At 42.1% G+C, this 20,348-nt stretch overlaps 3 protein-coding genes and 1 non-coding gene across 4 annotated transcripts; 2 read left to right on the top strand and 2 right to left on the bottom strand.

The window, feature by feature from the left end:
* Positions 1–419: 419 nt before the first annotated feature.
* On the bottom strand, positions 420–521 carry LOC142178683 (small nucleolar RNA R71). Its single transcript, XR_012706950.1, has one exon. It is a non-coding gene; the product is annotated as a small nucleolar RNA R71 (small nucleolar RNA).
* A 626-nt stretch (positions 522–1,147) lies between these two features.
* LOC107821967 (uncharacterized) lies at positions 1,148–1,909 on the top strand. Its single transcript, XM_016648458.2, has one exon. The coding sequence runs from the start codon at positions 1,148–1,150 to the stop codon at positions 1,907–1,909; it is 762 nt and encodes a 253-aa protein (XP_016503944.2).
* Positions 1,910–6,157: 4,248 nt separating this feature from the next.
* Positions 6,158–6,637, top strand: LOC142178180 (uncharacterized). The gene has a single exon (XM_075247509.1). The coding sequence runs from the start codon at positions 6,158–6,160 to the stop codon at positions 6,635–6,637; it is 480 nt and encodes a 159-aa protein (XP_075103610.1).
* Positions 6,638–18,939: 12,302 nt separating this feature from the next.
* Positions 18,940–19,377, bottom strand: LOC107821969 (oleosin H2). Its single transcript, XM_016648459.2, has one exon. The coding sequence runs from the start codon at positions 19,375–19,377 to the stop codon at positions 18,940–18,942; it is 438 nt and encodes a 145-aa protein (XP_016503945.1).
* Between the last annotated feature and the right edge of the window lie 971 nt (positions 19,378–20,348).

Below are 20,348 nucleotides of genomic sequence, written 5' to 3'. Positions count from 1 at the left end.
ATAATCTTCAGGCACTTGTTCAATTTCTTGTGAACATGGCAGAGGAGCAATGCATGGTTGTTCAGGAGGTGGCGATGCCCATCATTGCTAATGTCACCTCCAGTATTGTGAAGCCCAGAATCACTAGGCACTTTGAGCTGAAACAGAGCATGATCCAGCAACTTCATGCGAATGGGCAGTTTATGGGTCTTCCACACGAGGATCCACAACAGCATATCCTGAATTTCTTGGAGATTAGTGATACTTACATCACTAACGGGGTCACTCCAGTCTATGTGAGGCTCATACTTTTTCCGTTCTCTCTGTTGGGCGAAGCAAAGTGATGGCTGAAGGCAGAACCAACTAACTCTATTACATCATGGAATGATCTGGAAAGAAAATTTTTGGCAAGGTTCTTCCCTTCAGGCAAAACTACAAAGAACAAAAGTGAGATAATCGTCTTCAAACAGAAAGCGGGGGAGTCTTTATACTCAGCTTGGGAGAGGTTCAAGGGGCTGCTCAGAGACTGTCCTCATCACAATCAGACAAACAAAGTGCTAGCTCATACCTTCATAGAAGGGCTACATCCTAAGACAGAGATTGTGGTAGATACTACAGCTGGAGGTCAAGTGTTAGAGAAAAGCTTAGATGAGATATATGCGTTATTGAACAAATTCTCCAAAAGAAATCCTGATTGGTAGGGAGAGATGGGCATACACACAGTGCGAAAATCTGCAGGAGTTCTCGAGTTGGATGTCGTCTCGGCATTATCAGCGCATATTTCCACATTGACCAACCAAGTTAATCAGATGACCTTGGTTATTAACAAGCAACAAGCTTAGCCAGTGCAACAAGTCCAATTGTTTTGCGAAGTATGTGGAGAGGTTCATACGAGCGACTTATGCCTAGTTAATCCTGAGTTTGTCTGTTTTGTGGGTAATGCAAATAGGGGCCAGACAAACCAGTATGGGAACACTTACAATCCAACTGGAGGAACCACCCAAACTTCTCTTGGGGTGGAAACTAAGGTGATCAGAATCAATACCGACCACAAGCACCTCAACAACAATATAGACCACCTCAGGCTGAACAACATGCAAACTCTCCAAGTCACCTTGAGGAAATGATGAAGAAATTGATGGCTGAATAGCAAGCCCACACAACAGAGATGATAAAGAAAGTGATGGCTGACCAGCAGGCCCAAGCCACAACAATGAGAAATTTGGAGCGCCAAATGGGACAACTTGCTAGTGCTCAAAATACTCGACCAGTTGGAGCTCTTCCAAGTGATACTAAGGCTAATCCTAAGGAATCTATTAATGCTGTGTCATTGAGGAATGGGAGACAATTAGAAGAAGTCCAGTCAAAAAAAAGAAAACAAGTGACCTTTAATGAGAAGCCGACCACTATAGAGTCAAAATCAGAAAAATCAAAGGAGTTAGAGAAGCCAGCTGAAGAGGCAGTGGCTGAGCAACCTCCACCAGTAATTTCAAGGCCACCACCTTCGTTCCCTCAAAGATTGCAGAAAGTGAAGGATAATGCCACGTATAAAAAGTTTCTTGATATTTTGAAGCAGGTGCAAATCAATATTCCACTAGTAGATATCCTACAAGAAGTGCCCAAATATGCAAAATACATCAAGGACATAGTGGAAAATAAGAGGAGGTTGACCAAATTCGAGACTGTAGCACTCACTGAGGAATGTAGCTCTAGAATCCAAAGCAAGCTACCTCAGAAATTCAAAGATCCGGGTAGTTTCACTATCCAAATTTCAATTGGTAAGCATGCAGTCGGGCGAGCTTTGTATGATATTGGAGCGAGTATCAATTTGATGTCACTATCTGTTTTCAGACAGTTGGGGTTGGGTAAGCCACGCCCAACAACGGTGATCTTACAATTGGCTGATCACACCCTTGCTCATCCAGAATGAGTGATTGAAGATTTGTTAGTTCAAGTGGGTTCTTTCATATTCCCTGCTAATTTTATTATCTTGGACTACGAGCCTGATCAGGAGGTCCCATTTATTTTAGGGCGTCCATTTTTAGCCACGGTCTGAGCTATTATTGATGTATGCGAAGGAAAGATGACAATGAGAGTAGGTGATCAAGTGAAGGTATTTAACGTGTATAAAACACTCAGATTACCAGCCCATTATGAAGATATATCCATGATTGTTGTAGTGGAAAGCAATACTACGTCATTGGTGCCTTATATGAGCCCCATAAATCCTCTTGAACGAGCTTTGATTGGGAATGAAGAAGACAGTGAAGATGAGATAATGGGCGAATCTGAGCAAGTACTTGATATGTCATGCAAATATGTCCATGGGTTTGGGATATTTGAGGAGTTGGACAGGCATGTTACTATGATCCTTCCTAAGCTATATTTTGAAGAAGCTCCAAGGCTAGAGCTAAAGCCCCTTCCAACGCATCTGCGCTATGCTTATTTGGGAAACTCTGAAACACTGCCAGTAATTATATCATCCAGCCTAACTAATGTGCAAGAAGAAAAATTGCTCAGAATACTTCACGAGCATAAAATCTTTCTGGAATCATTTTGCACCAGAAAGATGACAATTGCTGACATCAAAGGAATCAGTCCATCATTTTGCATGCATAAAATCTTTCTGGAAGATGGACACCGCCCCAGTGTTGAGCAGCAAAGGAGTTTAAATCCCATCATGAAGGAAGTCGTGAAGAAGGAAGTAATTAAGTGGCTTGATGCAGGTATCATCTTTCATATCTCTGACAACAACTGGGTAAGCCTAGTGCAATGTGTGCCTAAAAAGGGAGGGATGATTGTGGTTGAGAATGAGAAAAATGAGCTAATTCCTACTCGCACTGTGACTGGATGGAGAGTTTACATTGATTGCAGAAGGCTCATCAAGGCAACCCGCAAAGACCACTTCCCACTTCCATTCATTGATCAAATATTGGATAGATTAGCGGGGCATGAATATTATTGCTTCCTTGATGGTTATTTGAGGTACAACCAGATTGTCATATGCTCAGGGGATCAGGAAAAGACCACTTTTACTTGCCCTTATGGCACTTTCGCCTTCAAGCGAATGCCGTTTGGTCTTTGTAATGCACCAGCTACTTTCCAGAGATGCATGATGGCTATCTTCACCGATATGGTGGAAAATTTTGTGGAAGTTTTTATGGATGATTTTTCTATATTTGGGTCTTCTTATGATGATTTTTTGAAGAATTTGAGCAAGGTGTTAACCTGTTGTGATGAAACAAATCTGGTATTGAATTGGGAAAAGTGCCATTTTATGGTGCACGAAGGCATTGTGTTGGGTAACAGAGTGTCTAGGAGCGGCATTGAAGTTGATAAGGTGAAGGTGGAGGCGATTGAAAAATTACCTCCACCCATTTCTGTGAAGGGTGTCTGGAGTTTCTTGGGACATGCGGGATTATATCAGAGCTTTATTAAGGATTTTTCTAAAATTGCTACTCCTTTGTGCAGGTTGCTTGAAAAGGATGTAACTTTCAAGTTTGATGACACCTACCTGAAGGCATTTGAAGAGCTCAAAAAGAAGTTGGTGACTGCCCCCATTATTATGGCACCAGATTAGTCCTTACCATTTGGACTTATGTGTGATGTGAGTGACCAGGCTATTGGGGCAGTGCTAGGCCAGATGAAGGACAAGATGCTTTATTCCATCTACTATGCGAGTAAGACTCTTGATGATGCACAACTGAATTACACCACCACGGAAATGAGTTGTTGGCCGTTGTGTGGGCCTTTGAGAAATTTCAGGCATACTTAGTGGAAACTAAAGTCATAGTCTATACCGATCATGTAGCAATCAAGTATCTATTTACAAAAAAAGAATCTAAGGCAAGATTGATGCGCTGGGTTATGTTATTACAGGAATTTGATATGGAAATACGAGATCGAAAGGGCATAGAGAACCAAGTAGCTGACCATCTATCAAGGCTGAAAAATCACCACCACGTGGAGGATGGTGGACAAATTAAAGAAGCATTTCCTGATGAGCAACTTTTTGCTTTCACCCAAGACCCTCCCCCATGGTACGCGGACTATGTGAATTATCTGGTGGGAGGGGGAGGGGGGGTACTTCCTCCTGAAATGAAATCTGAAACTAGAAAGAGGTTTCTACATGATGTGAACTTCTACTATTGGGATAAGCCGTATTTGTACAAGCAGTGTGCTGATCAGTTGATGAGGAGATGTATCCCAGAAAATGAGGTTGAATTAGTGTTGTATGATTGTCATGCATCATCCTATGGGGGCCATCATGGAGGCAATAGAACAGCTGCAAAGGTACTACAATCCGGTTTCTTTTGGACAACATTATTCAAGGATGCCCATGCATTTGTTAAGAAGTGTGACCATTGTCAGAGAACAGGAACAATCACAAGAAGGCATGAGATGCCTTTGAATAACATCCTGGAGGTTGAGATTTTTGATGTGTGGGGGATAGATTTTATGGGACCATTCCCATTGTCCAGAGGAAACAAATACATTTTACTAGCAGTTGACTATGTGTCAAAATGGGTAGAGTTGCCCCGTTCCCCAATCAGATGTTTGGATGTGAGCTATACTCTGCGAGGAGCCAAATGTGCATATGCCCTTGCCATTTGACCTCTTTTCCCGTGTGACTAGGAATGCTCAGTGACAACCTTTAAATTATCACCGCCTAGTGTAAGGTTACGAAGTAAAGGAAGTCCATTACTGAGAGAAGTGTTGATCTCGTCTTGCTTGCTGGGAGAGAGGAATATTCCGGACCATCTTTTCCAGCCAGATAGCTAGCGATCACTCAACAATGAACACTAACTGAAAGCAACCGGGAATGAGTACCTATCCCTTACGGGAATCGAACCCGTGTCTTCAACATGAAAACCAGTTGAGATTCCCAAACACTGATGATTATCTCGTCGTATCTAAACCAGTGAGACATCAAAGTTTGACGCATACATTCTTTTCTAGCCAGAGATAGAGGAAAATAGAAACATATGGACTTTCAATCAAGATTTTCCTTGCAAGTCGATTCCCCAGCTCCTGAATAGGTGCTGCAAATCTTAATGTATAGAACCGGCGACTATATTGAGGAGTAAGGAAAGGGCTCCCATGACAATGAGGTCTTTTTTGCATGGGCTTAGACTTGCTTTGATGATGAGTAGGCTTGTTGTGCTTTGGCCCTTCTGTGGGCTTTTATCGAGGAAAGCAGGCTTGATATGCCGAAAGGCAGGCGGTCGGGAACACTAAAGGTGCTTGAGCTTGAAATTGAGCCTGTCGTATCCTTCCCAACCCAAGACGTCAAGGCGGTAAAATGTGTTGATTTAGGAGAACTCATGTGACTATTGGCATTGGGGAAGGAGTGAAAACTACTCGACTGTAATGGTTGGAGAGGACCTACAACGAGTTGTGGTTGCTTCGCAAGCTAGACTCGTGACGCAACACGACTGAACGACTTAATGTTTCAGGTTCACAGGAAGATTCTGGACAGAAGTATTCAAACTCTTGGGGTCAAATCAAAGCTGAACTTCTCCACGAGTCTTCATCCCCATTTCAGTTAGGGCAGATGGCCGAAAGGATCAATGCGTTATTGGAGGAGTACCGCTCCGTGGGGCACTTTGTGAGTGCCAACCGGGTGCAGCTGCTGGACGTAGCAAAATTCTGCTAAAAGTTGCAAAAATACTCTGCATCTATCTGTTCGAGTTAGCGATAGGCCAACAACCTTTGGCTCCCCACAAGGTTGTGGCCAGCTACACCTGAAGGAGCCACCTTCTTACAAGTTTGCTAAGGATTGGCAGCAGCAAACTGAAATTGCTAAGGCTTAAACCTTGGAAAGGGCAGCTAATGTTCGAAAGGCCCAACGGATCACCATAGGATCGCATTGCCAACAAATGATGCCATGGTGGTAGCTGCATTTGTGAAAAAGAACATATTCTTGAGGTTTGGGACTCCACGTGCTTTGATTAGTGATGAAGGGACACATTTTTGCAATCGGTTATTGAATAACCTTCTAGCTAAATATGGAGTCCGCCATAGAGTTGCTACTGCATATCATCCTCAGACAAGTGGACAAGCTGAGGTGTCTAAAAGAGAAATAAAGCAAATATTATAGAAGACGGTGAGTGTGAATAGGAAGGATTAGGCTGCAAAGTTAGATGATGCCTTGTGGGCATATAGAGTGGCATACAAAATGCCAATTGGGGCATCGCCTTATAAGCTTGTTTATGGAAAGGCATGTCATTTGCCTGTTGAACTTGAACACAAAGCGTACTGGGCCGTTAAGAAGTTGAATATGGACCTTGAAGCCGCGGGCGAGAAAAGACTCTTGCAGTTGAATGAGTTAGATGAGTTCAGGCTGCACTCTTATGAAAATGCTAAGCTTTACAAAGAGAAGACAAAAAGATGGCATGAAAAGTGTATCAAGCCACGTCACTTTGAGCCAGGCCAACAAGTATTATTGTTCAATTCTAGGCTAAGGTTGTTTCCTAGGAAGTTAAAATCGAGATGGTCAGGCCCGTTTGAGGTGGTGAGAGTCACTCCTTATGGTGCGATTGAGCTGCGCGTGTTAAATGCTGACATAAAATTTTTAGTGAATGGACACAGAGTCAAGCACTATTGGGGAGGAATAATTGCTCGTGAGAAGACCAAGGTTGTACTCGCTGATGAGTAAGCAAGATCCTGCGTCGTGCCGCGACGTTAAATTAGGTGCTTGTTGGGAGGCAACTCAATTTTTATTGCTTTCATAGCTTAGCTTTCTAAATATTTTTTAGAGTAGACTAGAGTTTGCATTTTCTTTGTAGACATAGAAATTATAGGTAGAATGGTGTGGGTCATGTAAATTAGATATATAAAAGGCTCGGGGGGATCGAGATGTTATAAAATAAAACAATCGTCGAACAGCGCCCAGGCCAGCACTCCACGCTGCATGTGGCGCTGAAGGCAGTGTCTCGAAATCCCCCTGTGCCAGGCATAGCGCGGAGCGCTGGGCTGGGAGTGGCCAGGTAAGTTTTTAATTTTTTTTTATTTTTGTTATGTTTAATTATATATTTTATTTAACCCATACCCATAAAACCCAAGCCATATACTCATCTACACTAACACTATAAACCATCTTATTACCCATACCCACCCACAACATAAATTAAAACATACCCCAAATATCCCAAATCACCCTAATTCATAACAATTTCTCTCTCTCTCATGCTTAAGCTTCTACCGTGACTCTGTTACTCTCTCTTTCCCTCTCTCAAATTTCTCAAGTTCTTCTCTTGCTCTCATCCTAAATTTTATAGGTATGTTTTCTTCTCCTCCTCCTCTTCTTCTTCTTCTTCTTCTTCTTCTTCTTCTTCTTCTTCTTTTAATAAGTAGATGATAATGAACATCACATCCTCCCAATTGCCCTAACCACCAAATTTTGCACCTAAGTTGTTTCTTAAGAATCGTTATAGAACATGGGTGGTCCAGTCATTGGCCGAAATTTGTTGTGGTTGTTTTGTATACGGAGTAGTAAACTAGAATTCCCTCTACTTCGTTGAAATTTGGGAGGGCCACTATGTTCCACCATTGTTAAACTAGAATGCACACACTTCATGCTCACAAAGTGTTTGTTAAAATGTTTGAATGAATATTTTGTGCACCAGTGAAATCTGAGTAACCGAGTGTATTTGTATATGAAATTAGGCTAAGTGTGGGGTGTGGGGGGATGATTTTACATGCTTGGGAGCTTGGTTTCAGTGCACACATGTTGCGCACACCATGTATCCTATATGATGTATGTTGTAGAATTTTGTAGAGTTAGCTAATTGAGTGTAGTTGTAGTAGTTGTGGAAATTAATGCACCATAAGCCACTTGCTTGCATGAATTCACTAAGTCATGATCAATCACTTGTTTGTATGGCATTGATTAATGCCTTTTAGCTATTTTGTGGCATGGGGAAGTCTTGAGTACCCATGGCCTTGGAGTGCAACACTTGTGCAGTTTAGATCAAAATTGTGAAGTATTGTACATTGAGCCTTCGATTTTTAAGTGTGGGGTCATTTTTCGCGCGCGACAACCTTAGGCGGATTTGTTGATTCGTTCTCACATTCATGATTATCTATGTTGTAGGTCGTTATGGCAAGCAAAGGCAAGGGAATAATAAAGTCTTCCACCACCGCCCCCGCGCCCAAAAAGCACAAGCAAGGAGAAGGGTCCTCAAGGCAAGCTAAAGGAAAACAAGTTGCCGAGGGATTACAGCAGGCACCATTACAACTGAGGCCTCGCTTGAATTTAAGTACTGACGAGGCTATTGTATGGCATAGGGATTTCGTGCCCTCGGGGCGGTACATTTCGGAAATGGGGATTAATGTCAAAACTTTAGAAAGAAACTTCCCACAGGTACTTGGCCGATTGCGTTCACTGAACATGGATAAACCACTAGAATGCCCTGGCCATGCAAATTTGAGCATGGTGCGGGAACTGTACGCCAACTGGAATGCAGACTTGTTCAGGTCACATGTACTTGGGAAGGACGTGCCACTGTATAGGCGGTCATTATGTGCATTTTTGGGGATTAAGAACTCAGACCCGAGGAGGCTAAAGAAATTTGTCAAAAGCTCAAGCTACATGGCGATACATCACACTCTTTATGGCATAGATTCAAATGCCAAGTGGACTAAAAAGCAAGGCGATATTCACCTTCATATGGTTCGCTCTGATTTCAACAAGACCGCCAAAGTGTGGCAGAATTTTGTGCAAGCCAGACTCATGCCTGTGGATCACAACAACGACTACACTCGAGCTCGAGTATGTGTCATATTCTTTTTGATGACTAGAAGACCCATTAATGTGGGTGAGATCATGCTCGGTGAGATGGCCCGCACGTGATTTGGGCAACAGATTAGGAGGTTCTTCTTCGGTAACTTGCTCATGAAATATATGCTCTCCCGAGAGATGCCGGAGTACCCAGGGTATGATGAGGTGGTGGAGGCACCTAAAGGGCTATTGGACATCACATCCTTGTTGGAGCCTATATATAAGCTTACTCAGGCTGCACGGAACGAACGAGATGAAAACTTCAACAGGTATCTTTATAACTCCTTGAATTTAATCATGAGCCGGGTTGGTATCTCAGACGAAGAGCGTATGCATTTACGCAATGACTTGTCTAGTTCCTCCAAAAAGATGTTGGGGATTGCGCCTGGCAGCCCCGTTCACTCGTCGGAGGATGCAAACACTGTAAAAGGCTTTGACACGGAGGATGATGTGGGTGATGATGTTACGTGGCCCCTGGCTTTGGTGCCTCTAGGATTTGATGATGATGTGCCCGGAACTATGGATGGAGGGCATGTTGAAGAGGAGGACTCCGACTGACAGGGAGTTTTCTTGTCACCCTACTCTGTTTTACATTTTTATATGCATCGAAGACTACGCATAAGCTAAGTGTGGGGTGGGAGAAATACTACCTGTGATGTAATTTGTATAACTTGTATCAATTTGTTTCTTTTATTAGTTTTACTGAGTCTAATTTTTAGCCTAGTTTGTTTTTTTTAAAAACAAATCAGAAAAAGCTCAAACTTTTCCTGACGAGGGATTTTTTGGACAATTTTCTTGAGTGATAAAGTCCGATTAAAAACACCAAAAAGATTTTTTAGGATAGTTAGGTAGTATCCCTTGGTTTTTCTTTGGGCACCGGTTCTTTTCTAAGGGTGTAACTCGAATCGGGTACTTTATTATTATTTTTAGGAGTAGGTTAGGAAGAAACTGAGTTGCTCTGAGACACTCGTTGACGTGTTGGAAGCTGGCACATTAGGCTATGACATACATTCTATCTTCCCGTGCATTTGGTTTGAATTGTGACGTCTAAGTAAAGTAAATAACCTATTTTATGATGTTTTTTCTCAGTTGTTCGACTTGTATGCCACATAGTGCAATATTGCCTAAATTTTCTCAATTATGTGTGCTTGCTTGACTTGAGAGTTGAACAAAACAGTCTTGATTGAGTAATGTGCAATGTGTTTGAGAGGATTTGTGATCTTCTGTGCTATCCTGTATAGTCTAGAACTTGCTCAGTGTGTTAATCGAAGCGAAATTGTTAAGTTGTGCTAATCTAGGAGATGACGTAGGCGTTTCTTGCTTGATCTTAGATGTGCTTGTCACATAAAAATAAAATTTTCCGTTGCTATCCCCTTTGAGCCTATAAACCTTTCTTTTGGCAACCACATTACAAGCCATACTCCTATTTTGTTCTTAATTTGAGATTATTGAACCTTTACCTTCTAAGGTACTTAGTCGCTAAAAGAAGTAAGGGGAGATATTGGGGAGTCGCTTTTGAGTGGAACCATGGAAGGGCCCTTTGGTGCACTAAAGTTGAAATCAAAAGTCACTAACCGATGGACTTTAAAGGGTGGAGTGTGTGTAGACGAGAAAAATAATGATAGTCAAAGTATGTAGAAAAACACACACCTCCTAATTTTACTAATTTGTGCTAGTGGTAGTATAGAAGTGCTTAATGAAAAAGGGGACTATGTTGTATATGGTTTGTGGCAAGTAAATTGGTTGAGAAGAATATGTGCTCGATTTATGAGTGTAGTGTATTAAAGTGCCTAGGCGGGTTAGTCACCATTCCTAAATGTATCATACCTGCCCCTTAGCCTACATTACAACCTTAAAGTCCTAATTGATCCTAGAATTGGCTATCTTAGATTAGTAGAGATGTACACTACGGGCAAGCTTATGGTACGACCACGGGATGCATATGAATTCTTTGTGAGAATGAGCGAATTTTGTTCAATTGTGTGATGTCCTTAATTTATATTCAAAAGCATACTTGAATGTGTGGACTAGTCTATATTCACTCTTTTGTTTGTTGGTGAGGGCACATGAGCTCATGAATGATTAGTAATGTTGTAACCTTCTTTTGTTGGGTGAGTACGCGAGTTGAGGGTGCTTAGTGGTAACGAGTCGACTCTTGAGGTTGGGTGGTTACGGATAGGTTATTTGAATTGATCGAATTGAAATATTATACTTGGGCGTGCTTAAAACGGGAAGAATGTAAATTTTGCATGTGCAAGCTTGATGGCCGGTATTGATCATAGTCAAGGGTAGAGTGTATGGTTAGAAATTAAAGTGCTCCTCTATAGTTGAGATTTGTACATAGCTGGCGGTATGTTTGATAGTCCTATCGCTCGAGGACGAGCAAGAGTCTAAGTTTGGGGTGTTGATATTTAACTTAAAGTATATATATTTATATGTATATCTCCTCATGTTTTACTCGTATTTCGTGGATTTCGGATGTAAAATGTGTTGATTTATACTAATTCGGGGTGTTTTTATGTGTGGGAATCATCCGTAAGAAATTGGGGGCGAAAGATGCGAGATTAGAGCCAAAATGGACGAAAAAAGGAAACCCCGGATTTTCAGCGCCACAGGAAGCGTGGAGCGCCACCTGTGGCTCCAGAGACAGAATGATCAAGAAGCCCAGCACCAGGGTCAGCGTGGGGCGCTGGGCTGGACGCTGGCGACAGAAGTTTGTCCAGTTTTATCCGGGACAAGGTTATTTCGGCCCTAGACCTACCCAACACGTATAAAAGCAAGATTAAGCTTATTTTTAGAGGGATGGACGCCACTTTGAAGAGGAAATACACACGAGAAACATTCGGGAGCGAAGAGATCTCAGTTTTATTCATTGTTTCTTAGTATTTTCAATTATCCAACACTTATGAAATTGTTTGATACTATCATGAGTGGATAAAATCCATAGTTTTGGGGTTGTGATTTAGTCATGAATATTGTTGTTTAACGTTAACTTAACCTTGATTTCAATTGACTAATATATGGTTGTTTCATCAATTCTGTGATTAATTGCTTAATTGTCTGGCCAACAGTTAGGTTCTATTTACTATATATGCTATGCTTGGGAAAGCCATGTTTAGATTAGAGAAGAACTGAAAAGAGCACGATCTTAACTCTGGGGGGGGGATTTATGGTTAGGATAGGAATAGACCTAGTCACCGTGCTTGATTAAATAACGTAATCTTAATGCGTTCTTCATAAATTGATTTCATAGGAATATAGGCGTTAATCTATTTTGAATAGGCGAGTAGTACTTCGGGAGAAGGCTACGAGAGCAATTATTTGATTAATTAGCAACCATGAGTGAATTGAATAAAAGGGAGATTTAACTAGAACACAATAGGATTGGTGAATCGATCACAACCCTGGAATATTTGTCTCTACTGAATACACAACAATCATTTTGCTGCTTGATAATTTAGTCACTAGTTAGAATTATTGTTTAGTATAACCACACTTTTGAACTCGGATTGGCTCGACTGAATAACAATCTTGGTGAATTTAGTGGGTAGTTAATGCAAGTCTCTGTGGGTTCGACACTCGACTTATTATTTTATTACTTGTACAATCACGTATACTTGCGTGTGCATTTAGGAGAAACACTACTCGTCTGTCTTCGGCGTGTGGAGTAGCGGTAGGCTCGATAGATATCGCTGGATCTCCTCCAAGGCCCGTTGGCACTCCGGGGGTCCACGAGAAGTTATTCCTCTTTTTCAACAGTGAGAAGAACCGGTGGCTCTTGTCGGAAAACCTTGAGATGAATCGCCCCATGGCTGCTATGCGTCCGGTTAATCTTTGTACGGCATTTACGTTGTCTACAACAGTGATATCTTCGATGGCTTTGATCTTATCGGGGTTGATCTCGATTCCCCGGTTGGACACCATGAATCCAAGGAATTTACCGGATCCGACTCCAAATGCACACTTCTCCGAGTTTAAATTCATATTGTATTTCTTCAATATGTTGAATGTTTCATGTAAATGTTTCAAATGTTCCTCTGCTCGTAGGGACTTAACCAATATACCGTCAATGTAAACCTCTATTGATTTTCCTATTTGTTCCTCGAACATCTGGTTTACTAGGCGTTGGTAGGTGGCATCGGCATTTTTTAGTCTGAATGGCATCACGTTATAGCAGTAAGTGCCATACTTAGTGATGAAGGAGGTTTTTTCCTGATCGCCCAGGTTCATCTGTATTTGGTTGTACCCGAAATAGGTGTCGAGAAAACTGAGGATCTCGTGGCCGGCTGTTGCATCGATAATGCGATCGATGTTGGGAAAAGGGAAGGAGTCCTTGGGACATGCCTTGTTCAAGTCTTTATAGTCTACACACATTCTTAATTTACTCCCTTTTTTAGGGACTACCACTATGTTTGCTAACTAATCCGAGTATTTAACCTCCTGAATGGATCCTATTTTAAGGAGTTTAGATACCTCATCCTTGATGAAAGCATGTTTGACCTCGGACTGGGGTCTCCTTTTCTGCTTGACCGGGTGGAACTTTGGGTCCAGGCTTAGCTTGTGAGTGGTTATTTCCGGAGGGATCCCTATCATATCAAGGTGGGACCAAGAGAAACAATCTTTATTAGCTATAAAAAATTGAATGAGTTGTTTCCTGAGCTCGGGGCTTAACCCCGTGCCCAGGTATACCTTTCGATCGGGCAAGTGTTCGGTTAGTACGACTTGCTCCAGTTCCTCGACCGTTGATTTGGTAGCGTCGGAATCGTCGGTGGTTATGAAAGATCTGGGAATTCCATAGTCGTCGTCCTCGTCTACCCCTTATTTCTCCGGTTCTATCGAGGTTGGTACCGGTAATTGCTATTTAGCCTCGTCTATGGCCATCGGATTCGGACCCTTCGTTGTTGAGAGTGTGGATGTCGGGATCACGGCATCGACTCCGAACATTTCCTTGGTGGCCGGTTATTCCCTGTAAACTATTTTGATTCCTCCGGGTATTGGGAGTTTCAGCACCTGGTGCAGTGTTGAGGGTATTGCTCTCATGTTGTGAATCCATGGCCTCCCGAACAAAGCCTTGTATCTCATATCTCCTTCTATTACATAGAACTTGGTTTCCTGAATGGTTCCGGCGACGTTCACCGGTAATGTTATCTTCCCTTTAGTGCTCTCACATGCCATGTTGAACCCGTTCAGGACTCGAACTGCAGGTACGATCTGATCTTGTAGGCCGAGTTATTCACGACCCTCGATCTGATGATATTGGCTGAGCTACCCGGATCAATTAACACACGCTTAACTCGAGATTTATTTATGAGTACCGATATCACCAGTGCATCGTTATGGGTCTATACAATCCCCTCAACATCTTTGTCGTTGAAAGACAAAGTTCCTTCCGGTACGTAATCCCGAGTCCGTTTTTCTCTTGTGATGGATACTTTGGTACGCTTCAGCATTGGCCCCTGGGGAATGTCGACCCCACCGATGATCATGTTAATGATGTGCTGAGGTTCCTCCTATTCGGTCTGCTTACTAGAATCCCTGTTTCTGAAGTGGTTCTTGTCCCGATCACTCAAGAACTCTCGGAGATGTCCGTTTTTGAACAGCCGGGCTACCTCCTATTTTAATTGTCGGCAGTCTTCTGTTCTGTGGTCATGAGTGTCGTGATATTTGCACATTAGGTTAGGATCCCTTTGGGCTGGATCGAACTGTAAAGGTCGAGGCCATTTGGTATCTTTGATGCATCCGATGGCAGATATGATAGTGGCGGCTTCGACGTTGAAGTTGTACTCCGATAATCTTGGCACTTCTTTAGGCCCGACGGGCCTGTCGAAGCTGTTTTTTCTCATGAGTCCCCAATTGCTTTGACCTCGGTCATTTCTTCTTTCATTCCTCACAGGGCTCCGCCCGGACCCAGTAAAGGTCGAGGCCATTTGGTATCTTTGATGCATCCGATGGCAGATATGATAGTGGCGGCTTCGACGTTGAAGTTGTACTCCGATAATCTTGGCACTTCTTTAGGCCCGACGGGCCTGTCGAAGCTGTTTTTTCTCATGAGTCCCCAATTGCTTTGACCTCGGTCATTTTTTCTTTCATTCCTCACAGGGTTCCGCCCGGACCCACTACTTCATCGGTCTCCATTGTACAGCTAATACCGATCCCTGTTTGACCTCGGTTCACGATCGATGTCTCTCTTGACTCTGTCGATTGTTCTGACAGGATACACGAGCCTGGAAGGGCCCCAAGCTGATCATCTTCGACCTTGATTTTCGATTGATACTGGTTATGGACATCTGCCTAAGTGACGGCCGGATATTCTACCAAGTTTTGTTTCAGTTGTTGTGAAGGTAACGAGCTTCGAATGTTGAGTCCTTGGGTGAAAGCCTAAACGACCCAATCATCCGTGACCGGGGGCAAGTCCAACAGTTCCATTTGAAATCGGGACACGAATTCCCTGAGCATCTCGTTATCCCTCTGTTTTACTTTGTAAAGGTCTGACTTCCTGGTCTCGACCTTGATATCCCCGGCGTATGCTTTTACGAAGGAATCTGCAAGCATAGCAAATGAGTCAATAGAATTAGGAGGTAAGTTGTGATACCATATTGTAGCTCCTTTTGACAGGGTCTCCCCGAACATTTTCAACAAGACGGACTCGATCTCATCATCCTCCAAGTCGTTCCCTTTGATGGCACATGTATAGGAGGTCAAATGCTTATTTTGGTTGGTCGTTCCATTGTACTTAGGGATCTCGGGCATGCAGAACTTCTTAGGGATCAGCTTTGGAGCCGCGCTAGGAGGAAAAGGTGTTTGAACGAACTTCTTGGAATCCATGCCTTTTAATATCGGCGGTGCTCCTGGGATTTGGTCGACCCTAAAATTGTAGGTTTCCACCTTTTTGTCATTAGCTTCGATTTTCTTCTCTCCTGATTCTACCTGTTTCATCAGTTCCTCTCGCATCTTTATGATCTCGGGGTTGGTCCCCGATTCATTTTTATTCGGCCTTTCTGCGACTGGTTCGTTTCTGCGGCTGACTTCCCGGGATAGATCGGGTTCAATTATGCTCGGTGCGCGAATTTGGTTCTGTAACTGGGCTATTGCCGCCTGTTGAGCCTGCAACATTTTAAAAATTACCCGTAAATTGATCTCGTCCTCTCTAACGTCTTATGTATTTCGGGTTACTGATCGGGCTTCACCATGGACGCTATTCTCGGGGTCGGTAGGCAGATTTGCGTTGATGGCCACATGCGAGTTGGCATCAATCGGGTCAGCGACCGGAATTCAGATAGGATCAACATGTGGTATCTCGCCACTGGGAGTTATGTTGTTATTTTCGCCGTGATGACCGGACTCTTCGTCAACACGTAGAGGTGCTGACTAGGAGTTTAACATTTTAAGCTTTAACCTGAAATTAGAGACACTCCAAAGAACAAGTGTAAAGTAATGTGTATTACAGAAATTTGTATCAAATAACCACTATTATCCTCAGCCTCACGGTGGGCGCCAAACTGTTTACCCTCAAAATCGGATAACAATTAAATTTGTAAGTGGTTTTGAGGATACGCGGATTTATTTTACACAAAGCAGCAAATAAAGACAAATTAAATAAATAAGGATAAAATAAGCTCAAACCACACGAGGAAGACGATTTAAGCCTTAGTGAAATATTTGCCCTCGATCTGGGCTCGTAACAACAAACACTGATGAACGAAAGCAGAAGAACTAATAATAGAAAAAATAATAATATATTGCTTTAGAATGCGTGTTACCCTATACTTTATGAATCATCAGACTCCCTTTATATAGTAGAGGAGTCCTACTTTAGGTACAATTCTATAAAAGGTAAAAATCTCTTGATTTACTGATTGCTGGTTCTTTATCGGTACGTACCGAGATTCCCGCCGTAATATCCGGCCGGTCACGGATATTTCGGTCTTCCGTTGGCTATGCTGACAATGTTTCTTCAAAGTCGTTTGAGGCTAGGACCGGTACCGGGATCATGGCCTCGATATTCTCTAAGGCGGGCGTCCTATCTTCGGGTTCTAGCCCGGTGGGATTTGGGGTCGATCTTAAGCCCTTTATTGTCATGTCTCGAGCCAGGCTTACCATGTCGGAGGCTAGGATGCACTACGAGCTCGATTTTGACCATGTACAATATGGTCTTGGGCAATCCTCACCTCATGAACTAGTTTTTGGGATTGAGTGGCCCAAGATCCATTTGTTTTGAATTTCAATTAACATTGCTGAACTGGGGTCTATATTTTGGAGAAGAAACAAACTGTGATTACCCTTTGGTTTCTTTCCCCCCTTGGGTCATCCTTCCATGTCGTCAGAAGTGTGGATGACCCTTGTCTTTTCCCGCACAGGATCCTTTATGTCTTGGTATAAAGAGCTTTATAGCTTCAAAACTCGCTTTTCCCCACATTTTCTTCATATGCTAGCAGTGTTTTCCTTGGTCATGGAGAGCAACTGCGTGGTAATTTCCGGTTTATCTGTTTCAAGATACGGGGATGTCCACAACATCTCATTTATCTTTAAGATTCTTTATTTAGGGTGTAAATATCTAGTAGAAAGATTGGCACACAAGATATTGCTTGCAGAATTCAGCTGTCCATTTGAACTCTTTCATAACCATGTATTTTCCCCTCCAAATTAAAAAGGTTATTTGAACTCGTTATCATGCATTGTCTGGATTTTTCGCTGTCTATCAGATGTTAAATTTGACGAGAATGCGGGAGGCGGGTCAACAGTTATGTTCCCAATCATGGGAAGATCACCAAGGCACTGGAGGAGCATATTGTTTCCGGTTGCTGTACATGGCGTCATTGATTTCTTAATATAGCATTTTTTACCTGAAACATAGCAAGTTGCTCTGTTTCTTCTACTTTTATGCATTCTACTGATTGTTTATAGGAGTCAAATTAAGCTGCCTATGCCAGGTTACCCTCTTACCTATGTTCCAAAAGCCAACCTAATTAATCGCGCATGAGTTTTTGGCAACAGTTGAGCTTAGGTCACATGTTCGAGCCATGCGCCAAAGGAACTAACTCAGTGTATTTAATTAGATAAGGTAGAGTGGCGGACCCATCATCTTCGAGTTTCGAAGGCTGCGATTGGTCCAAAGGATCGGCTCCTGACAAATTTCTTGGTCATCAAAAATTTTGATGAAAGAATGTGTCACATCTTCATATTCAAGGTACAAAATATGTATATGCTCTACCCTTTTCTGTAGAATATTGATCGCTTCATTCTTCTTTCTTCATGTAATCAGTTGAATGATCTTGTGGTGTTGCTTCCTTAAATCAAGGCAGCATGTCGCTTGCGGTCCACATACAAACTCAAACTGTCCTTAATTTGGCTATTTATTGGAATCTTAATTCTTGAATAAAGTTCCTCAAATTGACAAACAGTAGATAAAGGAAATTCACCATGTAACCTTATGTGCTCATGAAGACCATGTCACAATCTAGTAAAATTGCTATGTCAGTTGCCTCCCAAATAGGCTATTGAATCATAACTTTATCCAATTCTGCATCTGCCATCAATCTTCAAAAGTGTCTGAAATAATCATTCACAGATCAAAATCTACGCGGGACACTAGCATAAAATGGTCCTTTCCCCTAGTATTTCAGCGACTTTAGTAAATACTAATTTATTCTTATACTTTTTCATAAATTGGCGCGAGTCCTCGAATCTTTCTTGAGTATTATCATTATTATTGTTACTAGGCATATTGTTCAGTTTAGCTAGTATGATTTGTGAACGATTTCTCAACGCCTTTCCTTCCTCTTTTTCTTCCGCTCGTACCTGCAACCCACCCAAAAAAAGGGCACTTTGACTGTTAACAGAACTGGGAATTGGAGTCGGGGTCGAAGAAGTTTCAAGCAAATAACGTGAGTTAAGAACGGAACAGTATTGGGAAAAGAAAATCTTATTTCACATGAGGATACAGTAAAAATCTAAAGAAAAAAGACAAACACTTTATGATCGAGGAAATTACTCTTTAACTGGAAAGAGTTAATGAAAGACAAGGAAAAGGGGCAATAGCACTTTGGTAAGGTGAAACAAAGCACCCTATTTATTACACAAAACTCCCAAATGCTGGCACAATGAAGAAAACTTTCACACTAGACAACGTGTACACGGTAAAAACACAGATTTATGATTTGAGCTATTTTCCAAACGGATCATGTGTGACCAGTTTCCCTTGTCCTCTGTCCCATGGTTCCAGCTGTATCCTGCACTCTCCTCTTTGCATGCTCCAACTGCTCTCTCCCCGGCCCTCTGATACTCCTCAAGTAGTTTATGATCCAAGACAAGGAAGACAGCGCCGTAATCCCGAAAGCTCCTGAAGTCAAGAATCCAGTGACAGCCAATGCTATGGTTAGAACTGCAGGCACCAAAACAGGGCTGAACAGCAACAAGAGAGGGGTTGCAACTGCAAGACCGATAAGAGTCCCTGTGAGCGTCAACCCTGCAAGACAAAGAAGAGCACCTCCAACTGGAAAAAGAGTAACTACTGCTAAAACTTGTGATTTTGAGGGACCCTTTTGAGGGAGGAGGCTTTTCATGGCTTCAGTGGGTTGTATTTGTTGTTGCTGCTGCTGCTGGCGTGGGTCAGCCATGGATTGGATGGATATATTAATGTTGAGAGTGAGTTTCTTTCTTTTAGAGATGAAGTGAAGTGATATTAATGGACGAGTTGATGAATTTAAAGAGGAGTTGAATGGACGCGTGGGGAGTGGAAGTGACACATGTTGCACAGAGGACAATTAGATGGTGTGTTCTTGCAAGCAGATAGACTTCCTAAGTGTCAATCTCTTTGCCCTTTTCCTTGTTTTGTTCTATTCTACGCTTGGCAGTTACTGCAGCCTCGCTCTTTTTCCCATTCAATCTTTTTAGTTCTGTTTATGAGGTTGTTTTCTTTTGACAAAATATCTTAACCCACTCCTAAACTTGGCTCACATTATTAGTGTCCTTTCCTAATTATGTCCGATCCTAATTACCCCTACACTTTGACTATATGAATTTAGAAATTCCTTTATCTACCGCATGGCATAGCAAATAGTATTAAGTGCACTATAACGCGTGACAAAGCTATCAAACAGCAAAAATAGGCCCCCAAATAACATCCCAACGGCTACAATCCCTTTCTTCCTATTTATAACATCCTCCATTGAACCCAAACTCAAGTTCATACATTTTCCTATAATTCTTGATTTTCTTCTTTATTAGTTAAATTACTTAGTCTCATTTCCAGATTTCTGTCCTATTTTTCTCCACCATACCCCATGTTAAAGATGAATACACTTTGTAGATGTGGGTATCCGGCATGTGTAAAAATTTCTTGGATGCAGAAAGTATAAAGTATGAATATAGTGAGATTAGTGATATTTAGAAGGTTCAATTTTAGAATATTTTTGTTGGGTTTGTTGTATATATTTTCTTCTTGTCTCTAATTTCCGTCCATTGTCACAGGTTAAAAGTCAAGTAGCTTGTAAATTTTTCGAGTGGTATGATCCAGAATTTTCAGAACAAGCAAATGTTGTTATTTTGGGTTTGTTGAAGAAGAGAAATAAACAAGAGCAAGAGTTGA

Source organism: Nicotiana tabacum, chromosome 24, assembly GCF_000715075.1.
Source record: "Nicotiana tabacum cultivar K326 chromosome 24, ASM71507v2, whole genome shotgun sequence".
NCBI classification, from domain to species: Eukaryota; Viridiplantae; Streptophyta; class Magnoliopsida; order Solanales; family Solanaceae; genus Nicotiana; species Nicotiana tabacum.
This window is presented reverse-complemented; position numbering and strand designations above follow the sequence as displayed.

What these genes read in the sequence shown, in the direction of transcription:
- LOC142178180 (XM_075247509.1), top strand. Translation starts at nt 6,158, where the DNA reads ATGCCAATTGGGGCATCGCCTTATAAGCTTGTTTATGGAAAGGCATGT.
- LOC107821969 (XM_016648459.2), bottom strand. Translation starts at nt 19,377, where the DNA reads ATGGCTGACCCACGCCAGCAGCAGCAGCAACAACAAATACAACCCACT.
- LOC107821967 (XM_016648458.2), top strand. Translation starts at nt 1,148, where the DNA reads ATGATAAAGAAAGTGATGGCTGACCAGCAGGCCCAAGCCACAACAATG.